The following is an 18,150-nucleotide window of genomic DNA, read 5'->3' as shown; positions in this document are numbered from 1 at the left end:
AAAGAGATGGGAGGAGGGGAAAGATGGCATTAATCAATCTGACCTGGAGTGAGGACAGGCTTCCACTTGCCTGCGGCTAGAGTGCTGGGAACAGAGTACAAGCTTAACTTTCCCATGCCGCTTCGTGGAAAACCTAGTAAGAACTAACTTTATGATCTCAGGTTTCAGAGCAATACCCTCTTCCTTCCTCTTGTGATTGCTGCTAACAAAGATGGTCTAAGGTGTGGTCTTCTGGAAAAGCAAAGGGAAAGCTCTGGTTGTAGCGTGTGTTCCCTGGGTCTCCTCCCCACCTCTTGGGCCCAGAACACTGATTTAGAAGCCCCGAGGCCTTTTGACCATTCTGTGCAAGCTGAGCAAGAAGCTCGGCATTTCCAACTCCACATCCCCATCAGCCGTGGCCTCATTTACTGAGGACACCTCGGGACTAATCAGAGGACTGTATTTACACCAGGAAAGTGCCAAGTCCACAAATAAACAAAGAGTAGAAAGGGAGCTCAAATATTTTTAACTTTCCCCTGGGAGCAGCTGTGTGGCATGGCCTGAAAACCCCATTTCTTCTTCCACGTCCAGCACAGTGAAGTGGGGCGGTGAGATGCCAGAATTATAGCAGTGTCTCAGAGATCCACCCTAACACCAACAAGAGAAAGGACTATGCCCTTGGGAAGGAAGCTGTTACAGAAACATCGTCTCATGAAAACTTTCCCTGGACAAAGGAAGGGTTCTATACTCTTGAGCAAGGCCACATGGTGTGGAAGGTTAGGAAAGAAGGGTCTTATTTGCCTTTCAGCACTTCGGCAACTGATTCCCAATTGTCCAGCGCCACAGAGGGATCCGTCAGTGAGAAGCACACTAATTAAAGACACCACCATCTGCCAAATGCAGACTCAATAGCGTGTGCCTGCTTGTGATGCAAGGAATGGGGGTGGGGAGAGGTTTTCATCAACACAGAGCGCTCTGCCACAAAGGTGAAAGCTGTGCACTGGAATGGGCCGATCCCAGGAGCAGGTGCCTGGGGAGGGCAATGAGGGAGCAAGTGCCAAGGAACCACACAAGCCCCCATTGGGACACCAGTCTAGCCCCGCCTCTCTCAGTAAAGGAAAGCCCCACCGGAACATAGGGATTCACTGCAACCTCCATAGCACACATCTTTGCAGTTCAAGGTTTCCCCCTTCTCTCCCCCAAGACACAGGAAATACAAGCTTAAGGTCCTCAGAACAGTGGCTTGTCTCCCGCTTTGGGAAGATGGTGGTTATCAACATTTTTATTTATGAAAACAGGAGTTAACATGGCATTTGTCTTTCCTCTAAGGGCAGCAGCACGTCAGTCATGCATCAGTCATCCAGTGATACAAAGAGGTGGCCAAGTGCGTCTGAAGTGGTCATTTGGAAAGGATAGCAACCCAGGCAGTGGTGCTTTTCTGCAAACAGAAGGAAATAGTTGGCTCCATGGGTCTTGAAGATTTATCCAAGCTTTCCACAGGGTGTCAAGATTTCTGTCCCAACCTCTTAGTTACCATTTACAGCAAGAAAAGCCAGCAAGTGCAAAACTGTTAATTTATTGATTCAATGAAAGGTTTTTTTTTTTTTTTTGAACAATCCCCAATACATGCAGTTCAGGGTTAAGTATCACATTTGTAGCACATTGTTGAGTCTCTACACAGAAGTACTCATCCCATCAGCTGTATAACCCATCACATCACTTTCCCCAGCCTCCACAGCACCTGCTTGCAGTTGTTTCCATGAACACATCCATAGAGCTCAAAAGTATGTATTATTACTGGTTTTCTTGGCCAGATGCTTCACCGCCACCTCCTCTCCCCAACTCCCACCCTGGGGTTAGTTATTAAAAGCAGGATGTTATGCCATCTCAGATTTATTAAACTCACTGATAAACTGTGGCTTCTCGTGTGCCCCCATGGACCCTGCTTTTTGCTTTTGGAAGGGCTTAGGTTTCAATGACCTTAACGCTGATCTGTTATTATTCAATCCCATTTATTTGCAGGAGGGAAGTTTGCTTTTTCCCATGGGTGCTCATGCAGTAACAGGTTTCCAAACAAATCGTGCAGTCTGAACTGGCATTAAGGGAAACTGCTGAGTGGGCTTAGAACCATTTCAATCATATATAAAAATTCTTCCAATTGCTGCTTGTGTTCCCCAAATAGTTTTGCTTCCATCCTTAATACAGCACCTGGGAGAACCTAAGTTATTTCCCTGAGTAGGTGTGGACCAAGACCCAACGCCACCAGCTTTTTCTGAGACTCAGCATCTGCCCCAAGGGCACCATCTTCCAGTCCCACCGGGATCAGTCCAGGGTGCCGTGCCCAACTCAGGACACAATTCCAGATCATGAACATGGTGCCCCCTAACTCTCTCAAGAAGTCATGCTCCCTCCTCAATTATCTACCCTTTGACTGATTTTCTTACTGTTCCCTTTCTTATAACCACCTCCTCTCTGAGCCCCCAAGGATTAAGCTCTTCTGTCTTCTCCAGCCAAGCAGACTGAGCCTCTTCCTTCTCTGAAGGGAACACAGCAGCTTTGAGCCTGGTGAGCAGCGGTGTGCTAGAGAAGGTCTGTTAGACCTGGCACGTGGCCGGTGTGTAGGTGCCTCAGAGAGCCGCCATCGGCACTGCTCTCATTGGTGAGAAGACCCAGGAATGCTTGGTCTGCACTGTCCACTTGGCTTCTCCCACCCAGTCACCTCCTATAGGAATGGGACAGGGGTAGACAGCTGATATAATCCAGGGGAGAATGAACTGCAAGCAAACTGCAGATGAAAAGACCATGTGGCATTTCATCAGTTCTGCTCCTGCCATAGGGACCTGTCAGCTGAAACCAAGCCTTGTACTTATGCTTACTTGTGGCCCAGCAGCCCTGACAGACCAATCTGAATTTGGCAGGGGAACTTTTTGTTCTCACCATACCAGGCCTATGTTGTTGAACACAGGTGGAACCTGAGATGATAGTGCAACGCTACCCTGTTCCCCACAGTTTTTGCTTTTCTTTAGGAAATAACTAAGTCCTTATCATAGGCACTTTTAATTGATTATAAGGTAACAAAGCAAATAGATGGCTAATCAAAATTACTGAGATGGATTTAAGAAATACTCTGCTGACCGAAAAGGATATTGGGTGGGTAAATCTACCATAGCTTAAGTCTAAAATATAGGAGCAGACTCCCACTCATTCACACATCCACCCACACACACATCCACCTACACCCTTCTCTCTCTCATCATCTTCCCCTGCCTCTTCCCCCAATTTTGGAACTCTCCATGGACTACCTCCTAACCCAGGTAAGTACTCTGAAATCTCGGGGGAGCTACGGTATATCTGGAGACGGGTAAGAGAAAAGGTCTGGACTGGACTCACTTTAGTTTGGGAAAGAACAGCCTACGGCCAGCCAGCCAGATATCAAGGCCAGACTCAGAAAGGGGTTAAACTCAGTTATGTCAAAAAACAAAACAAAACAAAACAAAACAACTCAGTTATGTCGTCTTAAGGTGGGAAGAGAAGTGAAAAGTATAGGTGGTGGAAGAGTAACCCATGCATAAAAAGGAAGAATTACTCCCATGTCAGAGCCACAGTCACAGAGCCCCAGGATAGGCAGGTTAGCTCTGTCTGCACTGACTAAATTATGATCAACAGAGAGAGGCAGAAGTACATCTGTACAATGGTTAAGGACCCAAGTGTACTCTTCCAGATGCTTTCAACTGCCTCTTGGGAACCCAAGGGAAAGAAATGGGGTTTGTACTTCACCAAGACCCTTCAGGTACTCCCCATGCCTAGTCCAGACAGGCAACTTAAAAAAAAAAAAAGATTGGGGAGGGGAGAGAACGAGTGACAGAAGAGACGAAAGGCGGGGGGGGGGGGGGGGGGCAAAAAAGACACACAGTGGCACATCTCCCTGATAACTACCAACAGTGTTGCCTAGAAGGGCACATCAGAAAGCTGCTGCTGCCTGACAGGTCCAGCTGAGAGCTCATGTCTTGGCTTTGATTTTCAGGTAGAACAAATGCATACATTGACACAGAATGTGCAATACAGGCAGGTAGTACTGGTACGAGAACTTTAAATGAATGCATTTCCTGGCTTTGGGGTTAGGATCTTTTTTAAAAATTTTCTATCTGTAAGCTCAACTCTAGTAAGAGTTTTCTCTGCATTTTAAATTCCCACCAACCAAACGACAAAAATACAATCTACATTTAGAGATAAGATAGGACCTGCTACCAATACCAGTATGATTTTATTGGAATATGGAATGTAAACAGATGTTTTCAAATGAACAATCTAACCTTATAAAAATGTATGGCATTATTAAATAGGTAATAAAGAAATCCTAAGGTATGATGTGGGTAGACACCTCAAGCTCTAGCCTAGCTGTAAAGTCCCCACAGCTGTGGCATGGCTCTGCAACTGGGGGGAGGGGACTGCCTACAAACCATACTGGTGACAAGTCCCCAAAATGAAATCAGCCCGACTATTTACTTTTTAAAGCAGAATCTAGCTTCCTTTGCTAACCTGAAAGCTAGCACAATGGATCCCAAGCTCTGACACTTGCTCCAGGAGCTCCAACCCGCACCCCCCGGCCCTCCCTGACCCCAGGTCCCTCGTATGATGTTGCTCTGCTCAGCCGCCTAGGAGTGGGCCACCTTGCACATGCAACCCCAGTCCCTGCATGTGAAGAAGACAGCTCTGCCATCACATCCACTTATCACCTCTCAGAGTTTCAAGATGCAGGTTACCCAAATCATAGAGGGAAACTGCTTCTCATGGGGATAAAGAGAGGCAAAAAGGGGTGGGGGCAGGGGACTACATTTTCCTTAACCAACAGGTCTTTCCTAAGTACACTCTAATAGGATATTTCTCTCACTCCCAACCTTCCTGAAGACCAGCTTTCATTACAGTTGTAACCAAAAAGTCTCTGTTTCAGAGAGGTGCATGAACATAGGTGCACAAACAGGGACGTATGTGCTAGGAAATGGTAAGGTTTTCCTTATAAGGCTGCTAAAGGAAAAAAAAGGCTACACAGAAAAAATAGCAACAAGATTTTATGGTTAGGCAAATCAACAAAGGTTACAGTGAGCTCCAAGTTATGCACTTCGCATTGAACTTTTGATGAGTCAGATGGACCTGTTCACGGCATCACAAGGTCTCAAGTGATGACTCCTGACATCAAAGGGGCCTCTTATGAGTGATTGCAGTTTGCTCCCAAATGAGTACACTTAGAAGAAAACTGCAGTGGTGAGGTACATTTCCTAGAGAGCTCATGTCATAAAAAAATACATAAAACATGAATTTGTAAAAGCTTAAAAAAAAATACTGTCACTGTTTTAATATCTCCTTTTCTTAAATGAGGCTGGTGTGTCAGTACAGACTGCTGACTTAGCTAAAACTTGAGCCTGAATCTCACCAAAGGAAACCCAGACCACAGTGGAATAGATAGGAAGTCAGATATTCAGAGCTTGTTGACTGAATGGGTTAATTTAACAGCGGTCTCCTGTTAAATAAAGGTAAATGTACAACAACTCCGAGTCTCTCATCTCCCATGCATTCCAAAGGGAGTGTTCCCTCAGATCCTGAACTATGTGCATCGTCACACTGCCACGATAGCAGCTCCCTGTAGACTAGTACTGGGGGATTTCTTTCTTTTTGACAGACATTTAGGTCTTTACTCTTCTTTGCATTTAGAAGGAATGACTAGAATTTCTTTTTATCACATTGTAGTTTTCCTTCAAGATTTGTGTTTGGTTGGTTGGTTTTATTGGCAAGCATCAATGCCTCATTACCCGTCGCCTTCCAAGTTTTCACCGGGCTGCCGTGAGGCCACTGGAAAGCACAGCATTGTCTGCACAAGGCTGGGACTGCTCCTTTACCACGGGGTCTGCAAGAAAACAGGATGGGAGTCAGCCAAGTCTGGGCTTGGAGGTGACAGAGACATCATCATGACAAACCCCCTTCCACAGTGGGACAAAGAGAGAGATGGACAGACTGACGAGAGAGCTGAGGCCAGAAGAGTGACAGAAATCACAGAACGAAGGTTGGAGAAAAATCAGACACTGAAAAATAACCGGGAATTTGCTCTTAGAGTCAACCCTTATACTTGCCTCAGAGGGCAAGTTCAACGACTGAGGCCCACACACACTGACTTCCCACAGCTCAAAATCACTACTAATCTTCCTGTGTGTTATTTTCCTTAGATACTATGTCAGATCCAACCCCCAATTTCTTCAAATCATGTGCAGTAATGAGCACTTGGGAGCAAAGGAATGAAAAGAGCCATTAGAAGACCTATTAATTTTAAGCAACAGTTATTTGAAACTTTTTTTTTTGACGGAAGATGTGTGTTCAGAAAAGTAGACGGATCATGAATTACGTATCACAAACACCAAAATTCTTAATTCAATCTAACTCAAAGGTGAAAATAGCATCTTGTGCCAGAAATTGGAAAAAGGACCTCTGGGTTGTACTTGTTAGAGGTCTAGAAGGTTTAAAAAAAAAAAAAAAAAAAAAGAGGTCTAGAAGGCCAAAGGGTAAAACCTTTCCAATTTGCTGTCTACTAATGCTTATGGGCCAACAGCTTCAAAATTTGTATTCTTCAGGTAAGATGCGCTTAATCTCCAGAGGGGAAGGAAAGAAGGGTAGATAGTATACTGGCCAAGCAAGAGACAGGCTGAAGGTTTTCTTCTTGATCCAGAGAGTGGGCTGAGACTGGTCCTGTAACCTATATCCCCTATATCCTCTGTGCCTGGACTAAATCATCTCATGTTGCCAACAATTAAGGGGAAAGTCTATCTGAGACATACTTTATTGGGAGGGAGGGGCCAGGGAGCTGTACGCAGGCAGCCCAGAAGCAACCATGTGCAGTGAATACATACATACATACATATATACACACTCTGAAGTGAGACCTAAAAATTCTTTAACTCAGGTAGGATTTTAGTGAGGTCCTTCCATAGGTGCTTTCCTGTCTTTAGATTCCTTTTACTGAATTTAACTCATTTCCTTCTTTAAAAATATACTATGGTCATCTTATTACTTTTAACCAACTACTTTGTTTTCTGAGGGGAAAAAACATGTTTGATTAGGTTTCCACACAGATATATCCGAAAACAAAGTTCAGATATTTGTGATCTCTCAACCCAGGGCCACAGGGAACGGTCTGCAGACCAGACTCAAGGGGAGCTATGGCAGTGGACAAGCAAACACCTCTGCAGATCAAGAAAAGGAACTGCAAGAGCTGTCTCAATAGTCCAGAATGAATGAGGTCAAATTCCAAGGATGATTCAATCCAAACACCTAGAATTCTCCTGACTGGCCTCAAAGATAAAGAACAGGAGACTTATTCCTTTAATAAATCAGGCCCCTGCAAATGGTCCCTGGAGACTCACAGAAGTAGGGATGCTCCATGGCCTCTTTGGCGGTCAGTCTCTGTTGATGGTCGTATCGCAGAAGTTTGTCCAGAAGATCTAGGGCCTCAGGGCTGACGAGGTGTCTGTTCTCACTATGGATAAAGTTTTCCCAGCGTTTCCGTGAATGTCTGAGGAGGAAAGGGAAGCACTGGTACTGAGATTCAATTCAACAAGAATCCAGACATTACCATGGTTAAAGCCAATAGAATCTTAGAACCCCAGGAGGATTATAAACTCATTAAATCTCATTCTCACAGGTGTCTGCCCCACCCTCCACCGGAATATCTGAGGCATCCTGAAACAAAAAACATGCTCTCTGATAAAATGAACGAAAGCTTCTACATCTGATTTAGAATTTGTGGCACCTTCCTAGATCATTTCTTATGCATCAGGCTTTTAGTCAATTCTGGTGGGCACTGAGGTTGTGCAGCAAAAATATTTAGAGAGCTAGCCTTGGAAACAGAGGCTCCACAAAACACTGGAACTGTCAACGCATTTACTTTTCAACACTAGTGCACTGTACCTGCAAATATGCTTTAAAATTTGCCACGTTGGGGGGATCCCTGGGTGGCTCAGTGGTTTGGCGCCTGCCTTTGGCCCAGGGCGCGATCCTGGAGTCCCGGGATCGAGTCCCACATCAGGCTCCTGGCATGGAGCCTGCCTGCTTCTCCCTCTGCCTGTGTCTCTGCCTCTCTCTCTCTCTCTCTCTCTCTGTCTATCATGAATAAATAAATAAAATCTTAAAAAAATAAAATAAAATTTGCCACCTTGTAGAAAACCCATTAAATAGAACAAGAAAAAAAACTATAAATCTCTTCCTCAAAGAAGAATCACAGCTTTCTAAGATTTTCCATTAAAATAAGCATACACTGTCCTGCAGAGCTTTTCACTGTAACAGGATTTTGTCTTTTATTTTCTATGGACTGACAGGTTATCTCTTGAAGAAGTACAACGATCAGAAGACACATGTAAACAATGCCCAAACCTCAAAACAAGTTTTAAAAAGCATACATGAGAAAAAAGAAGGGTATTTTCAACTTTGCTATGATTAGCAAGTGATTTCGGCGAATATTCCCTCTTCTGAAATGGGTTTAGTTAAAACCCTCGTTCTCTCTCCCTCTCTCTTACTTACTGTCCCAGGATATCGTTGAAGTGCGGATCTAGGTCTATGTGATACTTCTTCAGATACCCATACAGTTCATCTGTACCCAGAACCTTGGCAATGCGAACAAGCTGAAACACAAAACAAACTGACCAAATTACTGAGCACAGAGCTCACCGCAAGCCTGTGAGGATGCTATCCCAAGAAATGAGAGGACTTCCCATCACTGAATCTCCAGGGACCAGAGGCAGATTGGAGCCCGGGGCTGAGAGGAGGCAGACCAAAGGCCAATGATGTTCACAGAAAGCAAATTTCCAAACTCCCTTTAAAATGGTAATAACTTATGACAATAATCTTCCAGAAGCTGACAATTACGGGGGCATCACAATCTAATGACTAGAAGCTAGTTTTGTTAGACAAGGTGTGTCTGACTTCTTCACAGACTCACTGTGGGGCATACGTGGAGCTTAATAAGATAGCTTTATCTGGCTCTATGTTTGGGGACCTGGTAACCACAGACAAAATCTCATGAAGCTCTTTACCCTGAAGGAGAACTTAAGTGCAGACACTGAGTGGCTCAAGGATAGCATCCCTGTCAACAGACTCCCATTTCCTTGGCATGTGCCCCCACATGGGGAAGAGCCAGTTAGTGTTTGCTCACCTGGTCATAGTTGTCCTGTCCGTGAAAGAAGGGCTCCTTTCGAAAGATCATGCTTGCTAACATACAGCCCAAACTCCACATGTCCAAGCTGTAATCATACATCTGGGGAAACAAGGTCAGCCTGTTAGTGAAAGGTGTTGCAAATGTATTTCTTTGATCTGGATTTCTAGTCTTCAGTTGACCTTTGCACATATTTTAGAATTCAAATAAAAAAAAAAGTCACTGAGAAAAATCTGAAATGACTGCTTCAGGCTGGGGTTTTGAATTTATCCAAACTGACTTAATAAACAGCACACGAGGAGAAGCCCTAAGGAAACACACAAAGGAGGTGTGAGTTGTACCTGATAGTCCACAAGGAGCTCCGGGCCCTTGAAGTACCTTGATGCTACACGGACATTGTATTCCTGAGCAGGGTGGTAGAACTCTGCCAGACCCCAGTCTATGAGCCGCAGCTACAAACACAACAGAAATCAAACCCGTAAAGGAGTGTTTCTAGACGCCCGTGCCTTAGAAAAAGGCCACATCACGTTAGTTGACAATATGTGCGCTACATAACAAATGTTAGCCAGTGCACTGGCAAAAATTACCCTTTCAGCAACTGTGGAAGAGGTCACCTCTAGAGTAGAGCTCTCAGAATCTTATTTGCTTTTTTTTTTTTTAATTTAAATTATCCTGGCTTATCATTCTCTTCCCATCAATCAAGCTTAAGCTTTTTTACTCTGCCTCTGTTTTACTTGCATATAACACATTCCCCCATTATTAACAGCTCCCATCATAAGCTCAAGCCACAACAGAAAGGGTTGGAGACCCAGGCCCCACCCCAGGATTGAAGCATTGCTCCAGCTTTTTATTAATCACACAGTAGTAGAATCACTTACTCACCAATCAGGGACAACCAGAATTGGATATGAAAAACAGGAGGGACCCAAGTGTAAAGGCTAGGCAGACTGGTCTAAGGGTCATTAAAAGAAGTACAAATCATCTGCTGGAGTTTCTTTGCGAGGCCCTCTGGAAAACCATGACCAAAATAAACAAGGGACTACAGTTAGGCTCACGGGTCTACTTTCCTTGTGTACCATGCTCATGCAGAGCAGAAAGCAACACTGGAGACCGGAGAAATAACAGCAACACAAGTCTGCCAAAGAAAACAGTACTGGTCTGCAGCCCCTCCTAGGTCAATACCTAGAGTTGTGGTCTGCCCTAGACCTTCTAAGAAAAGCCTTGTTGCTGCCTGGCTGCAACGGTACCTTTTTCTGTTGGTGATCTATCATGACATTGTGAGGTTTCACATCCCTGTGCATGATTCCCTTGCTGTGGCAGTAATCCAGAGCCTATTAGATAAGAAAGCACAGAGAAAAGTAAGCACACTGTCTACCAACCTCCCAACGCAAGCATATTATTTGTGACAGCTTCATGTGAATACAATCTCCCAAGGGGCAGCTTACTGCTGCGACAGAGGACAATAACCATGCCTCAGATGGTACCCCTAGCACTCTGTGCACACTATGCTGGCAGCCGGAGGAAAAGGGGCTGCGTTAAGGAGGGAAGATAGGAGACACTTCTCTGGACACTCCTGCTACTTGCAGTTAGTAAGTAACACTTTACCAGTCACTTTGACTTAGGAATCATACATTAATCTATTGGTCTAACTCAAAGGACCTGGGAAACTCACTAGAGTCCCCTCTCATAGTGATTCAAATGGGAATGGCAAACTGTGACATTTGACATGGTTTGTCTTCTAGACAAGTGCCCACTGTGGACTTTTGGGATTAACAAGTATTCTAGTATTAGTATTTTCTTTTACAAATAATCCTTAAGCCACCTGGCCTTTAAGGATTCTAATTTTCCTCTAAGGGAAGATATTGCTTCCTATAAGATAGAGGATATACAGGTAAGATTTTAAGTGTATAAGCCAATGATTTTTTTGAGCACATTCATAGAATTGTGCGACTGGCACCACAATCCAGTCTTGAAACTTCTGCCATCATCCCAAAAATTCCCCAGCAGCTTGCATGGGATTGGTCACCATTCCCATTTGCCCCCTACCTCAGCAGTAACCACAAACTTGCCATTGCTACTGATCTGCCTTTTCTGGACAATTGTAAAGTGGAATGGTACAATATACAGTACTCTTCTTTTTTTTTTTTAGATTTTATTTATTTACTGAGAGAGAGAGAGAGAGAGGCAGAGTCACAGGCAGAGGGAGAAGCAGGCTCCATGCAGGGAGCCTGACGTGGAACTCGATCCTGGGTCTCCAGGATCACACCCTGGGCTGTAGGCAGCGCTAAACCCACTGTGCCACCGGGGCTGCCCAGTACTCTGTCTTCTTTCCCTCAGCATTATATTGCTGAGATTCATCTGTGTTACGTTTTTCTTCCTGAGTAGCATTCCACTGTATGGATGTACTAGTTGATGGCTATCTGGGCTGTTTCCAGTTTGTGGGTATTATGAATAAGGCTGCTTATGAATATTCATATACAGGCCTTTGAGAGGACACAGGCTTTCATTTCTCTCATGCAGATTCCTGAGGGTGGAAGTGCTGAGTTTTATATTAGTTTACATCAAACTTTTTTTTTTTTTTGTAAACTTTTTTTTTTTTTTTAATTTTTATTTATTTATGTATGATAGTCACAGAGAGAGAGAGAGAGAGAGAGGCAGAGACACAGGCAGAGGGAGAAGCAGGCTCCATGCACCGGGAGCCCGATGTGGGATTCGATCCCGAGTCTCCAGGATCGCGCCCTGGGCCAAAGGCAGGCGCTAAACCGCTGCGCCACCCAGGGATCCCATACATCAAACTTTTTAAGAGTCTGCCTAATTGTTCTCCAAAGTGCCTGCTCCAGTTTACATTCCCACTGGTAATGTATGAAGGTTGTTTCTCCACATCCTCGTCAACACTTGTCACTGCTTCATCTTTGTGATTATCGTTTTTCTGGCCGGTCTGAAGTGGAATCTCATGTGGATTTGAATTATATTTCCTTACTCAGGGATCAGGTTGACATCTTTTTGGGTGTTAGTGGTCATGCTGTATCTTCTCTGGACAAATACTGATTCAAATCTTTTACTCATTGTTTCTTTGGGTGGTTTTAGAGAATACAAAAATTTGCTTCTATTTCTCCTTTTTTGAACACAGTAACTATTCCCATAAATTTTAAATTATGCCCTATGGCTTGTCTTAAAAAGCACTAAAGCCTACCTGAGTGCCATGATTTTCTTCTTGAGTAACAAAACAGCAACCTACTATCTTGTGGTTCCTACTATGTGCTTGGCACTGAGTGGTTTTAGGGGAGTTTTCCACAGGACAAAATCAGGGTTTTTCAACCTCAGCTGTGCTGATATTTTGGACCAGATAATTCTTTGCTGTGGGGAGCTGCATGATGTTTAAAAGAATCCCTGGGCTCTTCTCACCAGATGCCAGCTGCACTCCTCCAAATTGTGACAACCACAAATGGTTCCAGATTTTGTCAATTTGACTTGGTTGAAAACCACTGGACTGGGTCCAAGAATGATCCCCAAGATCAGCAAATCCAGGAATAAACAAATTTTGCTTTTCCCCAGACACAAAAAAGTAAACAGTGTGCGATGCTTTTTATATGAAGGTAAAAAAACATGCAAAACTAAACTGGTGGTAGAATTGAGAATATTATCTTCAGAAAAGGAGATCCGGAAGAGAGGGGGCACAGGACAGCCTTCTGGGGTATTCCTTTTTCTCTGCCAGGCCTGTCCAACAGAACTTTCAGTGATGATAGAAATATTCTATATCTGCACTGTCCAATATGGTAGCCACTAGCCACACGAGGCCACTGCACATCTGAAATGTGGCTACTGTGATAAAGGAAAGGAATTTCAAATTTTAATTAAAACTTAAATAGCTGCCTGTGGGCAACAGCTACTGTACTGGACAGCATAGTACTATGTAGATCTGGTGAAGGTTCCACTTATGTAAAAACCCAAAAACCTGTACACTTAAGATTTATTCATTTACGGAAGTTCTACTTCAATGTAATTTTTCTCTGTTTTGTTTTGCAACAACAGGTGTAGCAAGATTCCACAACGGCTCTGTGGCAGTATCTTAGGAAACCAGGGCTCCTGAGGACAAAGTTCCCTGGATCTGAGCACAGGCACCCAACAACCACTTCACAGCCCTCTGCCTCAGTTTCTTCCACTTTTTCAGTGAAGCTGAAGATTTCCTCTTCCTCATCTAGTTCCCCCAAAGAGAAAATCTGGCAAGTGTCAATTCTGTTATTTTGCCTAGTCTGTGTCCAAAGGAATGAACTAATAAGGACCATAATACCTGGGGTGTGAGAAATACCTGAGCAGAGGCTGAACAAGTAGAGGAAGGGAATTAATTCTTGTGCCAAGTTCACTAGTCAGACTCCCTGGAGTCACTGACATGCTTTTAAATTCCTTGGGGGAGCTATTTCACTTTCAAAATCTGGCATTATCTGATCATTAGGCATGAAAGACATTTTTCAAGCTTCGTCTGGGGTCCTGTGCCTCATTAGCAGAAAGAATGTCCTTACTGCCTGCCTGGCCGCTACCTCCAGAAAGCAGAAGGGATATCAGATACAAAGGACTGTCTGAATGACCAGCTTGTGGAGACTTGTGTCATCGGGATGTCTTTACTTGACCTAAGGACAACTGTGCAAGGTTATAAATCTTCATCTTTGGTGTGGTAAGTTAAAAACACAAAATCTTAACACCTTACTTAAAAATAACTGACTGTGAGATTTAGATTGCGGCTCTTGTTGGGTGAATGCATGGGGTTCTCTGGAAAGCACCCCCAGGGAAGGAGCTAGCCTGACAGCTCACAAGACCACACCACCACTAATAACCTCTTCTCCACCGACATCTTCAATTCTGGCATGGAAAGGACATGCAGAAAGATGTAATACACCAAGTTCTACCTTCAAATGTTTCTGACCTTATTGACAAAAGAAAGACCCATTAGTTTTAAGAGTGGACTCTTAAATCTACCACCTTGGTACTAATGATAAGAGGTTTGTGTAAGTGCTTCTAAGAAAATACATTCACCGTACGGGGCTAGTTCTTCAAACTCCCATTCCCTGAAACTCAGCCTTAATTAAACTTGGGATTTTGTTCAAGTAATTGTTCACAATCCCATCCAATCTCCATCTTGGCAATTTTCTTCAATAATGCCAATAACTTAATCATCTCTATCTTTCAGAGGTTCTTAAACTGAGATCCCCACACCCCATAAAACGTTATGTAATACTGTGTATTTACACATGCATTTTGGTGGTGGGGGGGAGTTTAAAAATTCTCATTAGATTCTTAGTGATCCAGACTCAAAACAACCTAGGAGCCATTGGTCTATTCCAATTTACAAGCCTTTTTAGAATTCTTTACCTAAGTGTGTTTTTAAAAAATATTTTAATTATTTATTCATGACACACACACACACACACACACACACACGTAGAGACATAGGCAGAGGGAGAAGCAGGCTCCATGTAGGGAGCCCAGTGTAGGACTTGATCCCAGGACTCCAGGATCGTGCCCTGGGCTGAAGGCAGGGGCTTAACCCCTGAGCTACCCAGGTGTCCCAGAATTCTTTACCTAAGTGTGTACCTAGACAAACTAAAAAAAGGTCATTCCTCCACCAACCAGTAATGCTTCAAAATTTCCATCTTGGGATTACTAAGTGTCCTAAAAGGGCCACCCATTACCTCTCCTTGCATGTCTAGGTCAGTCAGGGCTAGAGGATAGGCTGGGAAGGGGATTATGAGTGATGACAAGAGAAAGGAGATTGCAAATGCCTGCCCACCCAGTATGCGTGTCCCTTTCTACTGGGACTTCAATGCTCTGGCCCATCAAAAAGTGAAGTCTACTTCCCCACCCTTTGAATCTAGGTTTGGCCAGGATATGCTTTGGTCAACAGGGCATTAAGAGACATGACACAAGTAGACGCTTGAAAAGCACTTACACATTTAACTTCACCCTCTCATGCTACTAGGAACCCTGAGGCCACCACAGGAGGAAGTAGCTTAGACTAACCCCCATAGAAAGAGCCTTCAGCTATTCCAGTTGCCATTCCAGATATGTGAATGAGGCCATTTGGGACCAATGTGCACCAGTCAAAAGACTCACCCAGCTAATCCCACAGAATTATGAGAAATAGTACATAATTTTTAAAAAATTGTTAAGTTCTGGGTGATCTGTTACACAGTAAAAATTGATAGCATTAAGTAAGCAGCAAAAAGAAAATCCGAAGGCCAAGAACTATGAAGAAGGAAGTTCTGATTTTTGGCATGTTCTTGGTATCTCCTGACTGTTCCACAGGAAAGTTTCTACGTAAAAATCCCACAACAGAGATCGCAATGGAAGTTAAAACAAAAACAAAAATAAACTCTCGGGGCACCTGGATGGCTCCGTCGGTGGAGCCTGCGACTCCAGATCTCAGGGTCATGATTTCAAGCCCCATGTTGGGTGTGGAGCCTACTAAAAAACAAAAAAACAAAACAAACAAAACCACCTCACTAAATTCTTTAAGTGTCAAGAGAGAACCTACCTGAGTTCTCTTTGACCTCTCAAAAACTTCTTGGGAAGTGGGAGGGAGGATGGAGTAACTTGGTGACAGGCATTGAGGAGGGCACCTGACGTGATGAGCACTGGGTGTTTGTTACATGTGACTGATAAACTACTGAACACTACATCTGAAACTAATGACGTGCTATGTGTTGGCTAACTGAAATCATTAAAAAAAAAAAAAAAAAGTCTCCTTTGATGAATACACCCGAAAAGATTCACTGCCTCTGAATGCCACTTACCTTAAGTAGCTCATACATATAAAACCGGATATCGAAGTCTGTCAGGATCTGGTAAAGTTGCTGAAACACATTTCAGATAGCAGAAAGTTAATTTAGTCTCATCATTTTGTCATCCCAAATACTGGCCATAATTCTCTGTAAACTTTGCTGCTTAAGTCACTGAAGAACCCCAGGACTTTTTACCACCTGATCTGGAACAAATGAGACAAAGACCAAAGATGAGTGTGTAATACTTTAGTTTTTTTGTGTGTGTGGGGTGGGTGTGTGTGAAATTCCAAGGGAGAGAAACACTTAATTCACTGTGGATCTTCTAAAAACTTGTTCAATGCTCCATCATTTCAACACCCTAAATTACATTATTATGGAGATAAAGCCCAAGTTGTCCAATTGTCCTCATATTCTTACTATACTTCAAAGTAATCCACTGGAGCAGCAGTGTCCGTCAGAGAACTAAGTTCTGAGTGCAGAGCAGAACCTGAAGAACTTCATTGGCCCACATGGTAAAAAGTGGCAAGACAGTCCACCTGCTTTGGTTCTGGCAGATGGTAAGAGACTTAAGAAAGGAGTACGAGAGTGAGATATTACAGGAAAAAAAGAATAGACATAGGCACTGAAAATGATTCCAGGTCAAAAGGAGATGCAAACAGTTCTCATACTGGGACACAGACATACCCACTAGGAGTTTTGTTTTTTTTTAATTTCAATTTCTAAGAGGCAGAGTAGCATTAATACATCCAGGTTCATTAAAGTCATCACAAACCTTCATCAGAAACTATACTATTATTTTTAGTAATCAATTCCAAGTATATGTTTCCCCATCAGTCCAAAGCAGCACCTTCTAGAAAATCAGTACACTTTTTAAAACATCCTTTGTTTCTTTACTGAAGACTCAGGCAGTAATAGGGAAGCTCTCTAAGGAGCTCTGATCAGCATATACAATGTATCTGTGTAAGGAAGAAGTAAAACTACACATCCCAACTTGTTTGTATTTATAATGATATATGGACATTAATATGTGGGTGACTGAAGTAAAACTACACATCCCAACTTGTTTGTATTTATGATATATGGACATTAATATGTGGGTGATTTTGTATATATGCGTGTGGGGGATGGGCAGCTGGCACACGGGGAAATAAAGGAAATTTTTCATTGTGTAACATTTTATATTCTAGATCCATGTAACTATATCACCTGTTCAGAAAGATAAACAATTTGCCAAATTTAACATCCTCTAAGAACACCAGGATTTAGCTTCCTCCTCAAATTTTCCATTGAGAAGAGTAATTCTCCCTCTGGCTTGGTAGGAGTATTTGATTTCTTCAACCTCAGGCAGCAGCCAGCACAGAGCATGAGAACGTGCGGATCAAACACCGGTGGTGCCTGGGAGCTGCCCTGCTATGGGAGGCTAACCTGGCTTAGGGGGAACTGCACAGATGGCACTAGCACAGCACCACTCTGGCTCAGGAGTGGATTCAACTTCAGAACAGCCAAACACCCAAGTATTCTGTCCTCCAGCTTGGCTCCACATGGCAAGGAAGATTTCTTAGCCGGCATACCAACAACCCATATGTACAGACACGGGCTGAAGATACTATCTCTGGGTGTCAAATCAGCTCCTCCTCCGAGGATTAAGGACATCACTCCTAGACACTGTGCCAAGTTTAACCTCAAGTCAATATACAGGCACATGACAGTGAAGCAAGCATTTCCTAACCCTCAGAGGGTTGGAATATTTTGCTTACAGAGAACAAATATGCAGTATTTTATCATTTGGACTTTTATCTGTGGAAGGTTTTCCTCTCCTATCATGTGGTATCCATACCAGGCATCTGTGTAAATGGTGTTAAGACAGAACACAAAACGTCCTTGGATTGCCAATATAATATTTCTAGCTACTCCAACCAACCTCAATGTTATGTAAAATAAAACACTAAATGAATACAGTGGTCAGGCCTAATACATTATGAAGTCCCAAATGATAGGCTGACTGACATTCACTCCCATCTCTTAGGAGCTCTGGGAAGGAGACCAAACTACATCTAGAACATTTTACCTCCTGGGCCTAAAATTCAGGACTCACCAAGGTCCACAGTCTGGCTTCGTCTACTTTTGTGGCTCTGTTCCCACTGTTGCCCCCAGGGGGTCTCCAACTCTGGCCAAATAAACCTGCTTGCCTCCTCTGTTCTT

The 18,150-nt window shown here is 43.5% G+C and overlaps 1 protein-coding gene across 2 annotated transcripts in view; it reads right to left on the bottom strand.

The window, feature by feature from the left end:
• CSNK2A2 (casein kinase 2 alpha 2) overlaps positions 1 to 18,150 on the bottom strand; it is a 39,197-nt gene that overhangs the window by 457 nt on the left and 20,590 nt on the right. Inside the window, exons 5-12 of one of the 2 annotated variants that reach the window (XM_041766245.1) lie at positions 15,961 to 16,020; positions 10,420 to 10,503; positions 9,514 to 9,624; positions 9,173 to 9,274; positions 8,542 to 8,642; positions 7,389 to 7,537; positions 5,787 to 5,881; positions 7 to 1,417 (exon numbers count right to left, since the gene is read on the bottom strand). In XM_041766245.1, the coding sequence (XP_041622179.1) occupies positions 5,805 to 5,881; positions 7,389 to 7,537; positions 8,542 to 8,642; positions 9,173 to 9,274; positions 9,514 to 9,624; positions 10,420 to 10,503; positions 15,961 to 16,020 (684 nt within the window). In that variant the 3' untranslated portion in view covers positions 7 to 1,417; positions 5,787 to 5,804. Of the gene's footprint in view, positions 1 to 6; positions 1,418 to 5,786; positions 5,882 to 7,388; positions 7,538 to 8,541; positions 8,643 to 9,172; positions 9,275 to 9,513; positions 9,625 to 10,419; positions 10,504 to 15,960; positions 16,021 to 18,150 lie in introns of those variants that run through there. The other variant, XM_041766244.1, reaches the window with a different exon arrangement.

This window comes from Vulpes lagopus, chromosome 8 (assembly GCF_018345385.1).
Source record: "Vulpes lagopus strain Blue_001 chromosome 8, ASM1834538v1, whole genome shotgun sequence".
Classification (NCBI taxonomy): Eukaryota; Metazoa; Chordata; class Mammalia; order Carnivora; family Canidae; genus Vulpes; species Vulpes lagopus.
This window is presented reverse-complemented; position numbering and strand designations above follow the sequence as displayed.